This window comes from Mus musculus, chromosome 10 (genome assembly GCF_000001635.26).
Source record: "Mus musculus strain C57BL/6J chromosome 10, GRCm38.p6 C57BL/6J".
Taxonomy (NCBI): Eukaryota; Metazoa; Chordata; class Mammalia; order Rodentia; family Muridae; genus Mus; species Mus musculus.
The window spans coordinates 93,233,278-93,255,634 of NC_000076.6; the positions used below are offsets into that span (position 1 = coordinate 93,233,278).

Here is a 22,357-nt window from a genome sequence, read left to right on the forward strand (position 1 = left end):
TGTGTGCAGCACTGTGTGCAGCACTGTGTGCAGCACTGTGTGCAGCACTGTGTGCAGCACTGTGTGCAGCACTGTGTGCAGCACTGTGTGCAGCACTGTGTGCAGCACTGTGTGCAGCACTGTGTGCAGCACTGTGTGCAGCACTGTGTGCAGCACTGTGTGCAGCACTGTGTGCAGCACTGTGTGCATGGGTGCAGAGGATCTGGACTCAGCTTCTTCTCATGCTGTGTAACAAGCACTCTAGCCACTGAGCCACGTCCAAGCCAATAGATGCCTCAGTGCCCCTGTGCTTGGCTAACCCCATCACTGCCTATGCGCTACAAATTGCATTTCCTTGATCCAGGAGATACAGAGTTTCATAGTCTATAAACTTCCCTTTCTAACTTAATCTGGCCTAGTTCTTAATCCAGACGTTGTCTTTTAGCAAAGTTGCTCTTTGCTGTTCGAGCAAGCAAGCCTGACTCTCCCAGCTCTGTTGAGTGCTCATCCCAATCTGCCCGTTGGCATGCTCCTCACCCAACAGGGCCACACTTAGTAATTAATTCCCCGGGGTTTGTCCTCAGTCCTTTCCTGAGTGGGCCTGGCCTCAGAGGCAGCTCCTTTCTCAATCGTGGCTGTGTTTATTATGTCCTCCTTATGTCCTGGTAAGTTAATGCTTGTTTTCCTGTCTTGAGCAATTGCATAGAATCTCATTTGCAGGACTTTTTTCCGTTAGTTCTGATATGTATAAGATAAAACTTATAATTTTACCTAGTTTAGCTGTGTGGTTTTGAGGTTCTAAGTTCATTACACTGTTGTACAACCATCTCCACTATCCATCCTTTTAGAAATCCAAAACTTTTACTCTTTTAAACTGAAATTTTACCTGTTGGACAACCATTCTACCAATTTTACTTGGTCCTTGGTAACCAGGTCACTACTTCTTGCCTCTGAATTTACCTGTCCCAAGTACCTCATGCAAGTGAGATTCTGCCATACTTGTCTGCCTTCTGCTGACTTACTCAGCTCTTCTCGGTTACCATGGTGTCTTCATCGTCCATCAGCACTGTCTGTAGTGAGTCTCCTCACGTCCTTGTGCGTACACTCCACACTTTGTTTACTCACTCCTTGTGCGTACACTCCACACTTTGTTTACTCACGTCCTTGTGCATACACTCCACACTTTGTTTACTCACTCCTTGTGCGTACACTCCACACTTTGTTTACTCACTCCTTGTGCGTACACTCCACACTTTGTCTACTCACTCCTTGTGCGTACACTCCACACTTTGTTTACTCACGTCCTTGTGCGTACACTCCACACTTTGTTTACTTGTTGGGCACTTGAGTCTCTTCCGTCACCACTGTAAGTGATGCTGCTTTGACGGGGATGGACCTAGTGTTTCAAGACGCTGCACTGGGCTCTCTTGCTTATTTACCCAAAAGTGAGATTGCGGGCCATAGCAATTGTATTTTTAAATGTTGAGGGATCATCATACTGCTTCCTATAACAACGTGCCATTTTATTTCCTGTGAACTGTTGTCAGTTTTGTGAAGTTTTACTGCCTGTGAGCAGTGCTGTGGAAGTACTGTGTCGCAACCTTCCGTGGACCACCTAGTTCCCAAATAATAATGCCTGTTCTCTGAGCCTCGTCCTCCTCTTCCCGCCCTTACACAGTCCCTAGCCACAGCAATCAGCTACAGTCACCGCTTCCTGCATCGGGCATGAGTCACTCATTCACTTCTCTCTGAGTGAATCATTTGTTCACTTCTCTCTGAGAGAATCATCTCTCTCTGAGCAAATCACTCATTCACTTCTCTCTGAGCGAATCATTCATTCACTTGACTCTGAGCTGCTGTAGCCACTGTCACCTCCCAGATTGCCATAGCGATAGTCAGCACTCCATCACTAGTAAGTGGTGTTTTATTCTTTAAGAATCTTACAAAAAAGAAAGCTAGAAGTTTTAAGTGGGGAAAAGGATTAGTAGCATTAGTAGTAGTTGAGATTGTAAATTTAATAAATTTGTTGGATTCAAAAGTATCTGTACAGAAAATTTTCTGGGAACCTGATCTAAAATTCTCCAGAAAGGCAATCTTGAAAAAATATTATCTTGTGCTAACCAATGGGTAAGTGGATTGATTTTTTTTTCTCTCTCTTTTTTTAAATGATGCATTTTAAAGGGGAGTTGGCTGTATTTTCTTTGAAATGGCTTCTGGAAGACCACTGTTTCCAGGGTCAACTGTGGAAGATGAACTGCATTTAATATTTCGACTACTAGGTAAGAAAGAAGTCTTTTTTCCCATGATTCACACCTGCAGTTGACTAGTTAAATTAGGACTATGTCTGTAAAGCATAAGTATGACATGTATCCATAGCTGTTCTGATAAGAACTGCCGCTGGCTCACTTGTTACAGGGGGGTCTTCAAGCTAACTCAGCTTCATTTCATAAAGGTTTTAGGAAATAAGATTTGACCTTATACATATTATTAAGAGCTATTCCTAGTGTAGGTGATGCCATGAGGATAGAAAGGGAGTTTTATCATATTTAGGGCATATTTTCATTGGCCCCAATCCACATGTATATATGTAGTATCCCTAAGTGTACATACAGTGTATACACACACAAAATATTAATTTCAATTGAAAAAAGTTAAATCATTTAATAAAAGTATGATGTTCTTAAGGATAGTTCTTACTTATGCCTGTTGATATATATGTTTGCATGCATATAATTTAAATACTTATCATGAATTTATTCTTTTAATTCAGGAACTCCATCTCAGGAAACTTGGCCAGGTGTTTCTTCAAATGATGAATTCAAGAACTACAACTTCCCAAAATACAAGCCACAACCTCTAATTAATCATGCACCCAGGTATTTTTCTTCTTAAGTGAGAAGGGCCAGACTCTCGTGACTCAGTACCCTCATTTGATGTTCAAGTTCATTCAATTTATCCCTTCCTTTGACATAATAATTTTATAAATCAATGGCCAAGAATCACCAAAGCATGTAAATAGAATTGAGCTGTAAAGGGAATATAGAATACATATATTAGAATTCCAAGGCTTATGTAGGTAGATCCACAAAGGTGAAGACAGCACTCCTGCCTAGGAGTTATATTGTCTATGTCATTGGTCTTTTAGCCATATTGCTGAAGTGTTTTTGAACTTAATACTTTATAGTAGCCATTGCTTAGCAGGTTGTTTTGTATAATCTTCTTGATGGCTTATCCATTTTGAACGCCATTGATATATTTTGGGGTCACTGTCTCAATTTTTTAACCTACATGCTGGGACGGTGATATTTTGGTGTGTCTGCCTTCATTGACACACTGAATATTTGTACCCTATTTAAACTTTCTTTATAATAGAGGGTACTTTGGGGATAGAATGCTAACTTCAAAATTTCTATAGTATTAGTAATTTTTCTTGAATATTAAAATTGTGAATGGCAGTCTATTCATGATTTGTTCTCAAGCAAATAGCAAGATGAGCTTTTTAGGGATAAACAGATTTGGGTCTTTGAAAGCAGTAAAGATAGTTATTTTAGGGCACTTAAATTTGGCAAATGGAAGCATTTGGAAAATAATTTTACCTGAAAGGTTTCTATCATAAAAGATAAATGGACACTTGTTTTGGTTTCTTTTATTTTTTTGTTTCTAGGTTAGATTCTGAAGGAATTGAATTGATAACAAAATTTCTTCAGGTAAGTCAATCTTATTTTATAAAGTTAAATGAATCAGTAAGTGTCACTTTCCTCATAGGAAAAATAGACTCACTAGTAACCCCATCAAGTACCGTTAGCAATAGTAGGATGCCTATGGTGCTTCTTAGGTGCTTCAGCAGCTCAGAGCCATGTTCTTTGCAGCTCATGCTCTGTGTCCTCTGCTTCTTTGTGCTTCCTGCCATGGCGGATACTGCACTTTCAAATAGCACTCCTCCTCTGTTTTCCCCAGAGCAGGAAGACGAGATGACAGGGTAGCAACATTAACTCTCTTATATCTCGAAAGCATAGGCTTTTCCCAAGTCTCACTGGCCAGAGCATTCATTGTAGAAACAAAACAACACAAAGAGAGTCTGGGAATTGGGGAATTAGCCTCGACCTAGAACAGTCATGATTTGTCTGTTGGAGTTGGAAGCATGAGCATCTTGAGCAAATCTAAGTTGTGTCATTAAGAGAGGAGCAATGGCTTTTATCTGCCGAGAATGTCGGCTATAAAGGCACTGGGCATGGTTCTGTCAGTACATTTCACAGTTCACAAAGAAAAAGAGCATTAAAGATTGAATATTTTAATTTTTCACCACTTCAGAAAAAATCTAATTTTTTATTTAGAGGCTTAGCTAGGAAATGTGGAATTGAGATAGAATTATTCTCCTACTTTGAGTGTATTGGGAGGATTCTAAAGTGATGTTAGGAAATTGTCATATTAAGTAATCAGGAGTTTTTAAAAGTAGTTCTAAATACTAATTTATCCTCCTTCAACTTCTTACAGTAATTAGACAGAGGTTGATGAGCCGCTTTTTGCTTTTTCACAGTATGAATCTAAGAAGAGGGTTCCGGCAGAAGAGGCCATGAAGCACGTGTACTTCCGCAGCCTGGGGCCGAGGATCCATGCTTTGCCCGAGAGTAAGGAGCCCTCGCGCTCGCTCCTCTGTTCGTTTGTCTAGGGTTGAGGATCAGCAGGCTTATGATTTAATAATTTTTGTAATCAGATCATAATTTTTCCAAGGAAGTTTTTCTCGTCTTGTTTTCCTTGTTCATGTCTTATAGCTCTGAGTATGTTGTCTCTCCTCATTAAGAAATCCATCATATTTGAGTGTGAATCATTAATCTTCCTTGATTCAAATTAGAATATGCTGGCAACATCATCCTTAGCCCTAATCTGGCTAAAAGTGGATCTCTAGATTGGATAGGTGGCGGCTGGCGGCGTGAGCAAAGTGTTTGCTGCACGCTGTGCAGACCTGAGTCCGGGTCATCAGGCTCCCTGTAAAAGCGCTGTCCTACGCCTCTGTAACCACAGGACTTGGCAGGGTGGGAACCCTGAGAGCTCACTGGTGGGAACCCTGAGAGCTCACTGGCCAGCCTAGTCACAATAGTGAGTGCGCACGCACACACACACACACACACACACACACACACACACACTTCTGAAAAGATTAGTGAAGCACAGTCAGAGTAACAAGATGGCTTCCTGGAGAAAGTGATTTCCTTCCTGAGAAGATACAAAGGAAGTTTCCCTTTCTTGCGGTTTCTCTGACTGTACTATTCCTAAGAAATTAGTGAGTCTATTATCAAAATCACTAAAGTAGAAAATTTCCCAGGCCTGAAGTAACTCTTTAATTTTGTCCATGCTGCCTTAAGTTAGTCCAGTGTTTAAGTGGGCTGAGCGGGGAAGGAGGGCAGTGTTTGGGAACTCAGCTATGGAAGCTATCACCATCTCCCCACTCCCTTTCACTAGGCAGTGCTTCTTAACTGAGGGCTGCGGAACAGTCAGTAGCAAAACCCATCAGAAAATCCACAAGACTTCTCGCGTAGAATTTGGTTTTCTGTTTAGAACTTAGGGACAAATGGGAAATCTTTCCATGGGGCCATAACCTTGGGGGCACAGGATGGATGTTTGACATTGAATCAGTATGCGCTTTTTGAATAATTACATTTGATCTAGATATGTCATTAATATCTGGTAATTTCTGTCTGTTCATTTTAGGCGTATCAATATTCAGTTTGAAAGAGATTCAGTTGCAAAAGGACCCGGGTTTTCGAAACTCTTCTTATCCAGAGACAGGTGTGTTTGTCATAAACCATTTCACATGTCGCTCATGAATTTTTTTGCGTGGAACCAAGCTTTGGGTTGATAAATTGATCAGTAAAATTATTGATGTAACAAACAAACAAACAAACCAATGTACAGTGCATCCCACAACTCTGTATGTTTAGAATTGCACATACTTGCTGTTGTGTATGATGGGGGCACCTCAGTAAATCTTCAGAGAGAAATGTGATTCAGTCAAGTCAGGGATCCTGAAAGCTACAGATGGCAGAGACCTTTCCCAAGTGGCCTGGCTTGACCTCTGCACACGCCATCCCTGGTGCCCAAGGCAGAAGACGCAGCCTGTGCATGCCTAGTCATCAGCTTCATCACTTGGAAGCCTAGACGCTGTAGACTGACCCCGTCAACACAGAGGGCACTTAAGACAGCCGATCACTAACCGTGGAATGTTAGCGTTTGCTGGTGGGAACGTTAGCTTCCTAGAGTCACCAAATACTGTATGTGGGATTAAAAAAAACCTGACCTTTGAACTGCCTCATAAAATGACTTTATATTTTAGGACATGGGAAGAACAGAAGACAGAGCATGCTCTTTTAAGTCTGGTAACTTGGTCTCAAGCCCAGCTCCAGCCTTTCTTATCAGCCATGGACTCAGAGCTGAAGGCAGTCATTTCTTGTGCTGGACTTGGGAACTCCGTGTGTCAGCACTGTCCTCTTCCCAGTGGAGTCTTTTTATTTCAGACCTACAGATTGTTTTTATATTTGTTGTCACAGTGTGACAATTTTTTTTTTTGTACAGTTGGTTTTAAGGTCTTCTCCGCCAGTAGAGCCAGTAGGTTACAGCTATCAATGTAACTGTAGCTGCAGATTTGTGCCGGACTGAGAAACACAGTGCATTATTTATTTGCGGAATCATTGCTGCTAAATAACTACTGTCTGTTTATTTAACACAACAGTTGAATGCCTGAAGAAGTTGCAGTGGCTTTATTATATGTGAACGCATCTGTTTCTCCTCACAAATTGTTTGACTGCTGCATTTTGTTGTTGTTTGTTTGTTTGTTTGTTTGTTTGTTTTTTAAAAGATTAAACTGCAGTGTTTCCTGGAATGTATATTTTAGCTTTGCTTAGCAGTAGAATAAGTGAGCCATCGTGAACACTCGAAGTCCGTGCTACATATCATTTCTTAGGCGCATTGGCCAATAGCCAGGCTGAGAGGGGGTCAGCACAGTGTGTTTCGGGAGCATGCAATGTGAGGGTTGATGCAAGCAAATGAGTAGCAGACATTTTGGGTTCTCATGTCAAATACCAATAAACTAAAACACGGAGTTATTTATTTTTACCTATTCCTCCTCTTAGAAATGTCTGCATATGTGTATGCTCCTACACTTGGTTAGCTCTTTCTCACTGTGCTTTTAGTTAAAATTTAGCCACATAAGTCATTCAAACAGGAAGGGCCTTGCCGCTGTTCATCATAAGCACATTTCTCTTATTAGAGGATACTTCATTTTGAGGGACCGTTTCTTTCATTTGGGGACTGTGTGTGTTTCAATAACGTTCACTTGGAATGAGCTGAAAGCTGTGCTGTGTCTTTAAATGGAGCCACGATGAATTAGAAATGAGAAAGAAGAACCCAGAGGACTGCTTTAGTGTTGTGGGTATTATCTGCTCATCAGAGACACTAACAGTGTAACTTGAATTATGCATCTCCTTGAACATCACAGACACTTGGTGTTGGTAATCGTGTCTTAGGCATTTGCGCTCATTGTTAAGGACTATTGGTTAGTGCATCTTACAACTATAAATCTTAATTGGTTATAGTTTGCAATGGTCATGTGTTTGCCTTATATCATGAAAATAGTTATAACTTAATTTTTGTCCTGCCATTCACTGTAAACATTCAGGGTCCTCTCATTTCTGTTCAGGAAATCCTGTAGTTTATTGTTTGTTATTTAACAGTATTAAGTGAGTTTTTGTATATTTCATTTTAACTTTATTTGTGAATAGTGATTGTGGCATGTTTGGGGATGTTATTTTAATATTTCACAATACTGAAATTTTAATTTTTTTTTAAAAAAAAAGAAAGTTCTGGAAGAAACAGATTCATATGTAATGGTGAATATTGGACCACTGCTGCTTTCACAGTTGTCAGCTGGTTTTATGTTAAGCCCTGTAGCCTAACTGCTGTTATTTCTAACTGACAGACATGTATTAATATTGTACTTTGAAGGTTATAAATATTATGTGAAAATTCCTTCATTTGTTTTGAAATTTATAATAACTAAATCTCTGTGTTATATAAAATGTGATTTTTGTGGAGTCACTGTTCTTTATTGGGGAAGAAAGCTGTGCACACTGGGGTCATCCTCCTTCTGGGTTATCATTGTCAGGTGACAAGATGTCACTGTGCTGAAAGTGACAGCCACGTTAGGTTTGTGCCGACCGTTTGGTTAGTCTCTTATGGGATCTCCTGAGATATTATTCTTTACTTATGAAGTATCAGATTTGTTAATTTGATTTGCAGATTGGCCTTAGTTTGTCAGTAAGCTTGATTCGTACATATAAAGAATATACAGGCATTATTTAAAATTCTTTCTAGGGGGTCTAGGGTCTTACGGTTAAGAAATGTGCATGGGTTGCTTTTGTTTGTTGACGTTTCAGCCTTATCCTGATCCTGGAAACTGCAGAGAGGAGACTTAAAACTTGGAAAGACTGAACCTGGAACTCTCAGAAGCCCCTTAAACTGACAAGAATTCTGAAGGTAAGAGGTGCTATATCAATCAAACAGCACATCCAGGGTCCTTCACTCAGGCATTTTATCAGCTTAGTTTGAAAGAATATTTACTACGTTCTAATCTATCTTTCAGACTCATGACCCTCTTTACGATATTAACTGCATTCACAACATGACAGTGACCTTGATTTATTTCCAGAATTGTCTTCCTTTTTCAGAAGTTGAACCTAGTAAAATATTCCACTCCTCCCGCCAAGCTTCTCAGAACTATTAATTTACTCTCTGTGTGTATGAATTTTCCTAGTCTAGATACTTTCTGTCCTTGCAGCCATACCAGTTTGGCTTATTTCTTTCAACATCCTATTTTCAGAGTTTCTCTCGATGGCGGGGTGATGTTCCACTGTGACTGAGCAGTGTAAAGACTGTGAACATTGGTGTGCACACATGCTTGAGTCGGAAAAAAAACAAAACAAAACAAACAAACAAAAAACCAATAAGGTTGCTTTGTTACATGGATTCCCAATCTGCCCTTACAAAGCACGTGCTTTTCAGTTGCTTCCTCCTGCTCTCTGACAGCTTTCACTTGTAGATGCCCAGGGAGGCTGACATTTAAATATCACTTTTCACTCAGTTCCTAGTTCCACAAAAGACCAGCAGGAAGCCCAGGGTGGGGTCACAGTGAGGACTGCCCTGACTTTTAAGTCCTGTCTCCACAGGTGGGTACTCTCTCTCTCTTAACAACACTTTTCCTGGTCCTTGAGTTCAGGGAGTCCTTTGTTTATTTAGATTATCTTTAACTGTTCTCAGCAGCGTTAGTAGTTTTTACATAAAAGTTTTCCCCTCCATGCTTGAGTTTACTCCTAAGTATTTTTTGCTGCTGGTGCAAGCGGGATAATTTTCTTCATTTCTGTTTGTTTGTTTTTCATTGCTAGTGCTTGGAAGTACAGATGATTTTTTTGTTTTGATCTTGTAACCTCCAACTTTATTGAATTTGTTGCCTTTTTAAAGTTTTTTTTTTTTGGTCCATTCTTTATGATCTTCTACATATAAAATTACATCATCAGCAGGAAGAAATAGTTTGACTTTTTCATTTATAATCTGGATGCCTTTTCTTCTCTTCTCTGTCCTTTACTCCCCCCCTCCCATTTCATAATTAGTCTTTAGACCTCCAGTATTATTGAGTAGTGAATGAAGGCCAGTAACTTGTGTTGCTGGTCTTGGGGAAAAGCTTTCAGCCGTTCACCACCCCGTGTAACCAGCAGTGGGTGTGTATACAGCCCTATGTTTAAGGAGCTTCCCTGGTTGCTAGGTTACTGCGTGTGTTTATTAAGGCGGGGGGGGGGGGTTTGTTGGCTTTATCTTCTAGAACTTTTTTGCTGTCGTTTTTGATGATCATGCTGTTTTCTTTGTTTATTACCTTGATTTTTGTATGACATCAGCACTGCATTTCTTGAAAGAGTCCCACTTGGTGATGAATTAAAGTTTAATCCCCTTATGAAATCATTTGGGACTAAAAGCATCTCAGATTTCAAGGGATTTTTCTTTTGCCCCCAGTTTGGGATATTTGCCTAGCCTGTGGTAGTTGAACATCCCTGCTTCAAAACTACGAAGTCTAAAATGCTTCAAAATCTAAAAATGTTTTGATCATTGTTACTCTGAAATTTTCAGGTGTCAGTGCCTTTTAGATTTCATATTAAGGATGTTTAAGTTGTAATTCTTTAAACATGCTGCTAAGTCCAGTTTGCTTGTATTTTGTTGAGAATTTTTGCCTGAATTCATGATGGGTGTGGCCTGTGCTCTCTGCTCACAGCATCTGTCTCAATGATTTCGTGTTAGCATTGCTGCCATCTGAGATGGAGTGAAGGCCGTATCCTCCCCTTCAGTTATGTGAAGTGGCTTAGGACATTGTCTTAAGTCTCCGAATACCGCACTGTTTTGTATTTAGTTTATTTTTTTATAGTAGACCATCTTGATTTCCTTCCTTTCTCATGTGTATGTGTAGTTGTTTTAATAATATATTACAAATATTATTTTGAGTTTGTGTGGTTTTAAGAGATTTATCCCCAAATATCATCCCTTTCTATTATTCTGTCAGTGGCTCTAGTTTTTAAATATTCTAATCTAGATTCCTAAGTCAATTCTTTGTTTATTTTACATTTTCATTCATTCAAAATGCCAATACAAGCTCACAAGCTTGGTAGAATTAAACGTGTTTAATGTGTTCCTTTACACACAATGACATCCATGTTTTCCTTCTGTAAAGTTTTCTAATGCTAAGTTCAGACCATGGACTTGCATGTCAGGAGGTTTGTTACCATCATTCCTAGTCAAGAGTTTCTACTTCTAACCTAAGAAAACTACTGACAACATCTGTCCATCCAAAATGGGAAGCATATAAGTAAATTAACTGATTATAAAACTACGTTGATGTGAAAAGAATGTAAGACTTGACCTACGATGGTTGGAAGGCCTTTTCATTCCTGGCTTCTCCCTAAGAGAAATTCATTTATTGGGAAACTAACATTCTTTTAAAGCTACCACTTGACAGACTAAAGTGTACACTTGTGAGAAAGACAGACAAACAAGTCTTTCATAGCAACTGTGGTGCTGTCCCTACTGAGGTGTTAATGCAGGGTTGCCTGGGCTATGTGGGAGCGTGGGTGAAGATGGAGCTGATGAGCACCTGGTCTTAGCACCTCTGGGTGCAGAAAGCTCTGCGTCTGAAAGGTTTTCCTCTGGGCTGTGAACAGGACATGGACTCTTAGTGCAGACTGGATTCCCGGAACAGTGCTAGCGAAGAGTTAGAAACACTCCGGCCCCTTCCGCAGCTGTAGGGACAGTTCTTACTTACTGCCATCTTTCCGTTTCCTCCTGGGCGATTGCATACTAACTCAGTGAAATGGTAGTGGTGTAGGCTATAGGGTCATCGTGGAATGGTGCTCATGTGTCTTTTGTTTTTTCTGGAAACACTGGAACTCATTAGAAAGATTGCCTTGGAAGCATTCCAGCTGTTTGGCTTTTCCAGACCCCCAGCCAGCCATTCTTTCAGGTCTTCTTAGCTACCTGGAACTCCCCCCACCCTGTGCCATTCTTTTAGAACTTATGTTTTATTGCTACTAATTATTCCACATTGCTGTCTCCTACCATGATTTACTCTTTGATCCCGAGTTACCCAAATGTTCTCTTCTCTTGCCTCTGCTTGAGTCTTGGCTGATTCTTCTGGAAGTCCTTCCCTGTACCCTACCCCACCACAGACTGGCTTATAAGTCCTCCAGTTTTATTGCCCTCCTGTCTGTTGTCCATGTACTTCAGAATATGATAATACTTAATCACTTTTTATCATCACTCAATAACTCATAAGCCCTGTGAAGGGGAGAATTACTATGTCTTGGACTAAATAAAGACATAAGAGTGAAGAAATCCTTGTTTGTAAGTAAAACCCACCACTTACGTTATATTGTTAAAAACCCAAGAACTCAGAGGCAGAGGCAGGCATATTTCTGAGTTTGAGGCCAGCCTGGTCTACAAAGTGAGTTCCAGGACAGCCAGGGCTAAACAGAGAAACCCTGTCTCGAAAAACCAAAAAAAAAAAAAAAAAAAAAACCTAAGAACTCATAATCAAGTTGTTCTACCTCTACCCCCCTACACACACACACACACACACACACACACACACACACACACACACACAGGGGAGGGGATAGCAAGAGATCTCACACAGGACTAGGAATAAGTACAGGAGAAGTCCAGGCAGAGCACACTATAATTACTGGGAATCTCCCCGGCAACAATGGTGTGTGCCTGGTACAATGTAAAGGCGTAGATTAATAGTTCTTAAACTTAAAAGACTTTATCTTTTAAGCATATTGACCAACATCCATGGCCTCTGCAATCAAAGTGTAATTTTGAAAACTGACTAGCTGTTTGAGTCAGTGATTTAACTAGAGTTGGTCTCAGTTCCCTTGTAAAATTATGTATAATAGTACTTCTCTCATAGAGCTGTGTGCTTGGAGTTGGAGCTCTGGACTCCAGCTGAGTTTCTTTGAGTCAGTTATTTAACTACAGTTGGTCTCAGTTCCCTTACTTGTAAAATTATGTATAATAGCACTTCCCTCGTAGGGCTGTGTGAGTGCTCTGGACTTGGAGCAGTGAGGGATGCTGAGCGGGTGTGAAGTAGTTTAGAAGTAGTTCCCACCAGTAACTAAACCTGTCATGTGATGGAATGAAAATGGGCCTTAGGTTCCAGAGTCATTTGGAAGTGGGTACCAGAACTCAGAGTCAGTCCTGTATTGGGGGCCAAAGAAGGGAGTCCAGATGCAGAGATGTCATGCCTGAAGATTAAAACAAAGGACACAGGACCACACACGGCATCCTATCATCTTGGGTAGAAGCTTTCTGCAGTGCTTCCGGGAATCACAGTTGGTTTTCAGATGTTTCTTCAGTATGTGAATAATTCCCTATCACACCGACAAATATATCCTATCTAGCTATGAATTCGTGTCCCTTTTCAAACTGTAGTGACATTGAACATCAGTCTGGGTCTCTGGTTATCTGCTATTTCTTCCTTCCTACACACACACACACACACACACACACACACCAGTCTTGTGAACCAACCCACCTGGTGACTGCACTGAGATCATTGGAAATAAAACAAAGAATCGCCTTTGCCAACCAGTCTGTAGTTCATATGACCCTGTGTCAACAAAATGGGTAAAAGGAAATATTAGCTTCTCCTTTTCCTCATTTTCTTACCTCTGTGTAGAACAACTGACAGAACTTTGATGGAGGTGGTGGTGGTGGTGGTGGTGGTGGTGGTGGTGGTGGTGGTGGTGGTGGTGGTGGTGGTGTGTGTGCAGTGCCCAGGCGCAGACTAGATGACATCAGCAGTCCCACTCAGCACTCTTCCTTATTTCTTTCAGACAGGGTCTCACTTCTAGGCCTCTGCATTTCAGCTAGACTGGTGGCCTGCAGGCCTCAGACCAGTCCCTAACACCCACAGGGCTGGATTTATAGGTCCATGCACAGTCATGCCCTATGTTGCATGTGAGTGTCCGGGTCCTCATGCTCGCTTACTCGCCAAGCAGTCTTTGCAGCCCCATGTCTTAAGATCAGGAGACCATTTCAAACCCATTTTACTACTCCCCCAGTTCATCCTCAGTGGTGGGGTGTGTGGTGGGGTGTGTGGTAGGGTGTGTGTGGTGGGGTGTGTGGTGGGGTGTGTGGTAGGGTGTGTGTGGTGGGGTGTGTGGTGGGGTGTGTGTGGTGGGGTGTGTGGTGGGGTGTGGTGGGGTGTGTGTGGTGGGGTGTGTGGTGGGGTGTGTGGTGGGGTGTGGTGGGGTGTGTGTGGTGGGGTGTGTGGGGGGGTGTGGGGGGGGGTGTGGTGGGGTGTGTGGTGGGGGGTGTGTGGTGGGGTGTGTGGTGGGGGGTGTGTGGTGGGGTGTGTGTGGTGGGGTGTGTGGTGGGGTGTACTGTAGTGGGCTCTAGAGTCTCACATGTGCTAGGTAAGTACTGTCTACTGCGCTATAATCCTCATGCGTATGTAAAGCATTTGATGTGCCATATGTAGAGATAGGAACTTATATTTACCCATCTTGTTGACACAGAAGAAGCGGTATTTGAGTCACTGTAAGTAAATGGAAGGGAACAAACACCCTCGAATCCAAACACTCTTTTATTACAAAGTATTTATTCAGCAAAACAGTATTACAGTAAAAACGACACCCGTGTGGCCGCGGAGGAAGCCCTGCAGCTGTAGGAAAGCTGTGCGCAGGGACGGAGTTCAGCTCCCACAGTGAGGTTCTAGAGCTCCAACCTCACTCAGCCTCAGCAGTCAAACACTGATGACGCAAGCATAGAAAAGAGAGCCGGGGATGCTCTTGGGAGCCTACGTTCCGGCTGAATTTCTCCTGTTAAAAACACAGAAGGCAGAGAGGCTGTCGTTCTCCATTCTACAGTCCTCATGCCAGCATCTGGGTCCACAGGAGAATCATGGTAGTTGGAAGAAAAGGAATCAACAGGCAGACTTACAGTCATGGGAACATTTCCAACCAGCGTTTATAGTTTAAAGGTCGACAGAAGGTCATCTTGTTGAGATCCCTGCACATCAGTCCCTTTAGTTTCTTCTTAAGACTCTTGCACATCAAATGCATCCTCATCTAGCCATTTTAAACATTCCAACCTTACGTTTCCTTACGTTCTGAGGCTCTCTTACTCTTCCCTCAGTGGATGCTATGGCCCCAGGCAGCTCCAGGCCAGCTTCTCCACCCCCACCACCCCTGTCCTGTGTGCCTGTCTTGACCAGAGAACAGCTGGAAGCCAGCACTCTCAAAGCCCCTCCCAGCTCTGACACTGTGTTCGGTAATTACAGCCTCCTGAACCAGCTCCTTTTTATTTTAGTACACATTTATTCTTCGCCGTGAGGGAGTGGCAGGGCATCTATTTATGGGCTTGGAGCTGTCTCCATGGCTTTACAGTCAGAGGTTTTTTTCTCCCCTTAGTAAAGACACATGCCCCTTAGAAAGAAAGTCAACTTCGGTAGTAAGTCTCAATGTGTAAGTATCTAAACATAATTTTAGATTGTTTAAAATTCAAATTTTTTGCACGAGCTTTGTTTTTTTAACCCCCTTATAATCCTCTATTTAGTATCTAGTCTGTAGAGGCACATTGCAGTTGTTTGTTTGTTTGTTTGTTTAATACTTATAGATGAGTGGTGTTTCAGCTCACCTGATCTTGAATTTAAAGTGCCTTGCCTTCAGAGTGTTACAGTAGAACTTCCCCTTAAGCACAGGTGTGCTGCCTTCAGGGTCTCACCAGATGAGAGGCTGCTCGCGTCACAGCCGGAAGCCATACTCAGCACGTGAAGCCTTCCCTGCGGAGCATCTGAGGAGCTGCTGCATCCGTTTCAGAGGGAGATCCTGACAAGTCTCCCCTTCTCAGAGTCCCTTTATTCTCATCATCATTACTACCGAAAGCGGTGGCTCTTGAGTGCTCATCCTCAGAAGCAAGGCCTTCAGTTCCTCCAGCTCTTAGTAATGCATTGGATTTAATCCATCAAAAATTATATCTACACACAGGAAATATCTCTATACATGGCTGGTAGTATATAAACATTTCTTTGTTTGAATTCACCATCTGTAAGCATCTTCCAAAACATTCTTAGTTTGTTTCCCACCACGCCCTTTTTGGGGAGAGACAGGGAGACAGGTTACTGGGGTTTATACCCACAGCCTCAACACATGCAGGTTACACATTCTATGGAGCTATATCCTCAGCCCTAAAACATTAGGTTTTAAATATTAATTGTCATGCCAGGAATCTAAAGAAACCTTAACTCCCAGTAGTGACAAAGATACCAGATGGTTGTGGTTGTAGGAAATGAAGAGAGCAGGGCTAGTCTCAAAATTAAATACAAACCTGGAAAGTCCCCTTGAGAGTTTGGCTGGTGTGAACTTAACGGAGCCTTAGCATTCCAGACTTCTGCAGGAAGTAGAAAGGCTTCTACAAACGGCTGAGCGGCTTGGTCTCTCAAAGTTCTTCTTTTAAAAAAGTGCACTTTGGAACATGTTCTTTAAACAATGTTTATTGTCTAAATATGGCTTCGTTCATTCTTATATAAAAACCCATCACTTGGACATTACTGGATTTCAGTTCCGAAGAGGTCCTAAGGCAGTTCTTACCGCGATGGAGGTTCACTTGAACGTGTCTACGTGAGAAAATAACCCTCTACGGAGAGCTGTTGGATGCCAAGGTGTCCTTCAAACAGTTCCTCTCAATACTAGAAATACATAAATTCATGTACATAACACTAAATGCAAAGGAAGGCACAGCTGGTTACATCGTGTATGCAAGCGGAGTTCAGCATATGTAGAGTTAAAGCAATAAAAGGCTTCACATCCTCATTAGTTACATTGAAAACATTAAGAAAGGCTCCTCCCTGGCAGTGTTCAACACTCCAGAGCTAACAAGATTAAAAAAAAAACCACAAACATTAAAATTCACTGAATGCGAAACAGACTTTTATAGAGAGCTGAATATATATATATATATATATATAAAAAGACAAAACTTTTGTTTTAAAATGCTAACATACATCTAGATTATCCATGTTACGAAAAGTGCAAACCAAATGAACCAGGTTTCACAATGTCCTTCTCATGACACAGGTAAACTAGCCCATGGGGACAAACTGGCATCATCCGTCATCTGTTCTGAGTCCTTAGTTGATGACAGTGACGTTGGTGGCCCATCATCAGGATTTCTGAGAGCTGGGGGACAGCAGAACTGGGGATGGAGCTCTGTCCAGACTGGGGAGCGGCACCGGCATGTGACCGTTGAGCAGTGTGGGGAACTGGAAGGAACAGGGAGCATTTAGTAACTGTGACAAAGCCATTCGGGAGCTTGCTTGCCTTTAATGCATAGACCCACCCGTGGATGTTGTTCCCTGAGCCCAGTGATGGGAGTTGGCTGCTGAGTTGCTTTACAAAGGTTACCTAGAGCAACAGAGAGGGGCCCAGAAAATGCCCCTATTCTGTGTGCCAAAGGTCCTAACCTGTCCTTCGCATGTGCAGTGAAGTTGAGTCTACTGCTATTTTTTTTTTAAAGGTTCTAAGCTAGTTTGCTGATTTTCTAACTATCAAGGGGTAAAACTGGAAACCAAGATCCTTTACATATGGGTCAGTAATCTCACATTTCGAAATTTGCTGTCTGGTTCCCACAGCACAACAGAGACGCCTGTCCGCTCTTGTTGGAAACGAGGACCGGGAAGCTGGACACAGCAGCCTAGCCCTTAACAGTACTGACTGCTCTGTGGACAGGAGCTGAGCCTGATTCCAGCACCCATGTCGCATGGCTCAGCACTATCCCAGCGCCCGGAGATGTGTGGTCCTGGCCTCTGTGCATTTTTCTAAAAGAAAGATGATCTTATTCTTTCCTGGAGGTTTGAGAGTGCTTTTCCCTGATCTAATTATCAGTGCATTAGGTCGCCCTTGCACAGGCAAACAGTGAGATTTCTGTGTTGTTGGTAACTAAGGTGGTAGCTAGCCGAACAAAAGCGCTGGATTTCCTAAGTGGGACAGATATTTCAGCTGTGATCCCGTACGAAGAAGGGTGAGCAAGAGCATCCTTGTCATATGTGACTGTCCACTCACAGCTCGAGTTCTGCACTGCCGAAGACACAATGTGGCCAGTGGACCTCCCCCCCCCCCCCCCCCCGGTCCTCCTGTAGCTTAATCCCTGTTTAGTCCAGGAAAGCTAAATATTAAACCTGAGCACTAAATATCAAACGGCAGAGCCTGGCACATGCGAGAAGTACAATAAATATTTGTCGAATGAGTACATACTTTTTCCCCTAAACTATTTCGGTAACACATTTGAACGCCTTGGCCTCTCAGGGGCCGCTGTTTCATTGGGTCACTAAGAGTATAAAGTAAGCTTTGTTATCACCACTTTGTAAGTGAGACAAACAACTCGGGGAGGTTCTGACTAGCTCAAGGTCATAGCTCCTAAGCAAAAGTAAGTTTTTAATCACCAGCTATACTAAACGGCCCAGCTCCTCTTTTAATTGATTTAATGGTAACTGGCATATGTAGGGGCTTCTTGTCTTTCCTGGAGCTTTGGGGGACTTTGTTTCTGTCCAGTTCCTAGATCTATCTGCATGCACTTAAACCTTTCTAAGCCAAGCCCCACTCGTGAAGTGACTTCAGGTGAACTGCAGAAGCGCACACGCGCTCTCCCCCTGCCCCCCATTTTACTGGTGCCTATGAAAAAATCATCTTTAGTGTCAGCTTTTTCCATATGTTAGGATGGATTGCTGCCCACTCTGTGCACTCCTTTGCCATACTTGTCCTGATTGGCTTGGGTTCCCCCCTCCCCCCACAGAAGGTTCATTGGCTTTGCTCCCACCACAGCTATAAAAGTGTGTCAAGCTAAAATGTTCTATCGAGCACATTCTCAGTTGGAAACCGAGTCTCCTCTACCCTTTTTCCACATGTACCTGCCTGTGAGGTATGCCCCAGTGTGTTTGTAGATCAGGCTCTAGATTCACGCTCGGCCAGTGCCTTAGATACCTCTCTCTCTTTTCTAAAACACTTTGCAAATAGAAAACATAACCTCTTCCAGAAAGGGTAGTGCGTCGTTTTCTCTCTCTGCTGAAATTCTGCCATATCTGCTCTAGTCTGCTATAAGCATGGTTTTAGGTAGGCTGGTGCACACCCGTCATCCCCACATTCAGGAGGCTGAGGCAGGAGGACTACCGTGAGTTTAAGGTCAGCCTGGGCTACAAAGTAAGCTCCAAGCTAGCCAGATCTACAGTGTATGACCCTGTGCCCATCACTCTTCCTCTAAGATAGACAGACAAGCAGATCATTGTCTCAGGAGATCTGCGTAGCAATGCCTTAGCTCCACCAACTCCCTCCCTAAGGATTTCGGTTTGCTTTTCCAAAGCTCACACAGGACACATGCCCACTCTGCTCAAAATGTGCTGTAGGTTATGATTTTTCTTTCATTTACCAACACCCGGTGTATGTAAATGAGACTTACGTTTTTATTCATTTTGATGGGACTCAGTGGTAATCTGTATTCCCAGAAATCCATTTCAGTCGATGTCCTATTATTTTTCATTGGAAATCTCATTCCTCTGAGGAAGTTTATTGTTTGCCATTTTTAAAACTGCCACCTCCAACTTTTATATGACCACTTGCTCTTTTTTATGCAGGGTAATAATATTTTTTAAGGGACAGAGTTGTTTCCCTTTGCACATGGATCCAGCCATCACTTGTGAACTCCAGGCCATGCAACCTCTCAGCCATCCAAGCTAAGCTGTGGCCCCCTTTCAACCTCCCCGGCTGGTTTTTGAATGGCTCTTGGATTGAAAACAGATCTGTTTACAGAAATTAGAATAGAACCTCTTTGCAGACAGCCTTTGTATGCAGTAGTCTGCAGAATTCTAAATGTAAATTAGGAACCCCTAGTCTACAGCGGTTGGCTCTCAGAATGTGGTTCCTAATGTTTCCTAGAACATTATCAGAAGTGTGACTGTTTTATCAGACCATGCCTGAGACCCCATGAATCAGAAGCCCCTGGGTGGGCCTAGCATCTTTACTTGACACAATATCCATGCAACCCTGATGCATGCTGGCTTCGCAGAACCACTGGCTATGTGGTATGGACTTCTCCCAGCTCCCAGAGATCCTGGCTGTCAACCCACTGTGGAAATGAACTCTCTTTACTGTTGGGAATACTGGAATAGAAACAAAGTTCCACTGGTTCCTTGTGGCTTTCCTGGAAGATCTTTAACCTCTGTACCAATCAGATGGCAGAACTCGCAAAACCCATAGACATGAGAAGCTGTTTGTTTTTCAGACATTCACTGAGCTCTGCAGAAGCTCCACGTTAGACTCCATACTCATGCGGTCCTGCCCACGAGGGGTGATGTATTCAGACAGCTCCCTCCCACTACGCTTCTACTAGACTGTGCCACTTGAGGATAAAATGGTAGCCACCAACATGTTCACTGTGTCTGAGCAGAAGTGAGCTGGGCTGGGACTCAGGGCCAGGGAGAGAGGGAAACTCAATTACTCCAGGGAGTAGTCCCACCATGACACCCTACTCCAAGCCTGCCAGGAAACCAGAAGCACAGGATAGCAATCTAAACCTCCGAAGCTGCTCCGTCCTCCCAGAGAGCTCGTAAATCCTGGTGTGTAGACATGGTGTTCTTGCAGAGAGGTGCTCAGCAAATACTAGCCTTGCTAAGCAAAGTGACCACCTTAGAGGACAGCCTGGAGCTCATCACATCTTTTATTGGCATGTGTGCTTTGGCATCTTGTCACTAGGCTATCAGTAATGACTGACATGTGTGTGACCATTGATGTGCTAGAAGCTGGGAGACAGCACAGTGAACAGGTTATGGTTTTGAGGGTTTTTTTTGGGGGGGGGTCCACTTGCCAGATCAATGGGTAGTCCTAATGTAAAATGTTAAGGACCGTGGGAATAAGGAGCGACAGCCAGTTTGGGGTGAGCATCCTAGGCCAAGGGAAGCAGGCTGGGTAGACCAAGCTAGAGAGGAGCGTGGAGCTAGCAAGGCGTCTACCTTTGCTTCATTCCTGCCCTGCCTGAACTCACATCCTCAAGACAGTAATGCCCTATTGGTGTGTAGCAATCTTTGAGACTCAGGAGATACTGATCTCCATGGGATACTGAGTAAAGCTCCTGGAAAATTCCAGAAGAAGAATGGATAATGAATGTGTTCACCTAACTCAGGGAGGGCTTCATTATTCTTTTTTCGAGACAGGGTTTCTCTGTGTAGCCCTGGTGTCCTGGAACTCACTTTGTAGACCAGGCTGGCCTCAAACTCGGAAATCCACCTGCCTCTGCCTCCCAAGTGCTGGGATTAAAGGTGTACACCACCACTGCCCGGCTCAGCTTCATCATTCTTTAACCATATGTTGCACAGTATTTTGTTACATAATTCAAGCCTGATTATAATCTGTAGAATGATGCGGGTAACGTTTCTACTCCAGTTTGGGAAAACTGTTCACTGTTTCTATTTTTTTCAGTGTTTTTTCATGTGAATCTATTGACTAGTTGGGTTCCTGTTTTAAAGTCTCTTATAGAGCTTTTATAAAAATCATGTTTTAATTTTAAATCATTTCCTGCAGTCAATTTCCAGTTTTCCTAGTCACGTGGAAGTATCCAGAACCCTTAAAGAATCCATGTGTGTGTTCCTGATAGAAGAACCTCTTCTCTGCCTCAGAGAAAAGAAATGTCTGTCTCTAAAATGACTTTCAACCCAATCCTTAGGAATTCCCCTTGGAAACTTTTAACTTGGTAGCTCAGTGGCAGAAGGTACCGTCAGAGAGAGCTTTTGTGGAATTTAGAGAAAAGCCATCCGTTAGATGACTCGCGTTTAAAAGCTCATTTGCAGACACTTACCTGGAAAAGTGTGTTCGGCCCTTGCAGCCTGGCAGGACTCAGTGGGGCGACAGGACTAAGGCTGCTCCAGAAGTGTATGCTGGGCAGCAGCGGACTCGAGGCCAGAAACAGTCCACTTGGTGTCTAGAAGACAAGGCAACAGGCAGCTCTTGATTGGGGGTCACCTAACACCAGCCATGACCAAAAAGCAGCGGAGTGGTCAGTGTGTGAGAACCAAGCCTCGCCTTCTCGGGAAAACTGGGCAACTTTAGTTCTCTCCACATGACTAGGAGTAGCTTAATTCTCAGTACTAATTTTATGTGCAGTTCTTAGGCAAGCTACATTCTGGTTGGAAAAGTCAGGTTTGTAGCAACTTGTCAAACAGTTCCTTCTGTCCCTTCCCCCTGCTCCCAGTAGACAAATGTATAGACTGAATAGGATCCCTGGAAGGGGGGCTTCGTTTCTTATCAAACTGTTTAGCCACAGTGGACAGCGATCACACCCAAAGTTTACAACACCCCCCCACCCCCGCCCACGGGCCACATGCTTGTAAAAAGGATCATCTTGGGCATCATGCCCCATTATCAACAGCCCTGTAATAATTGAAATTCTATGAGCATGGCTTGCAGCCGCTTGTTCAGAAGCCCTGAGCTGATCTTGCGGACTTCACTCTGGACGTGGGGCTGGGAGGAATCCATTGCCCTGGCAATGGGAAAGTAGGGCTGTGGAGCCAGAATGCAGCGTTTCTTAGAAGTGACGGACTGGCATTTGCTTGCCCGCACTCGGCAGGAGGCCTGGCCCACAAGCCAGCTAAAGGGCAGGAGAAACAAGCCGTCCCAGCCAGTAAATCTGCACGGCTTTTCTTCTCAGCAGAGGCAAACTCCCTGGCCCAGGGTGTCTGCACCTCTAGTGACCAGAGGAGCCCCTCAATAAGACTCTTTGTGTAAGAACACAGCAAAGGCGCCAG

At 43.1% G+C, this 22,357-nt stretch overlaps 2 protein-coding genes across 15 annotated transcripts in view; one reads left to right on the forward strand and one right to left on the reverse strand.

Annotated features, from left to right (window-relative positions):
- Positions 1-17,817, forward strand: part of Cdk17 (cyclin-dependent kinase 17) — a 90,219-nt gene extending 72,402 nt beyond the window's left edge. For 4 of the 9 annotated variants that reach the window (XM_030245085.1, XM_011243447.3, XM_006513627.3 and 1 more), the window contains 6 exons: positions 2,161-2,258; positions 2,750-2,855; positions 3,644-3,686; positions 4,517-4,607; positions 5,689-5,766; positions 6,311-8,066. In XM_030245085.1, the coding sequence (XP_030100945.1) occupies positions 2,161-2,258; positions 2,750-2,855; positions 3,644-3,686; positions 4,517-4,607; positions 5,689-5,766; positions 6,311-6,348 (454 nt within the window). In that variant the 3' untranslated portion in view covers positions 6,349-8,066. Of the gene's footprint in view, positions 1-2,160; positions 2,259-2,749; positions 2,856-3,643; positions 3,687-4,516; positions 4,608-5,688; positions 5,767-6,310; positions 8,067-8,408; positions 13,648-17,200 lie in introns of those variants that run through there. The other 5 variants (XR_003948686.1, XR_003948687.1, NM_146239.2 and 2 more) reach the window with 5 other exon arrangements.
- Elk3 (ELK3, member of ETS oncogene family) overlaps positions 14,138-22,357 on the reverse strand; it is a 63,745-nt gene continuing 55,525 nt past the window's right edge. For 4 of the 6 annotated variants that reach the window (NM_001282967.1, NM_001322265.1, NM_001322268.1 and 1 more), the window contains 2 exons: positions 21,412-21,534; positions 14,139-16,831 (listed from right to left, as the gene is read on the reverse strand). In NM_001282967.1, the coding sequence (NP_001269896.1) occupies positions 16,733-16,831; positions 21,412-21,534 (222 nt within the window). In that variant the 3' untranslated portion in view covers positions 14,139-16,732. Of the gene's footprint in view, positions 16,832-21,411; positions 21,535-22,357 lie in introns of all 6 variants that reach the window. The other 2 variants (XM_030244871.1, XM_030244872.1) reach the window with 1 other exon arrangement.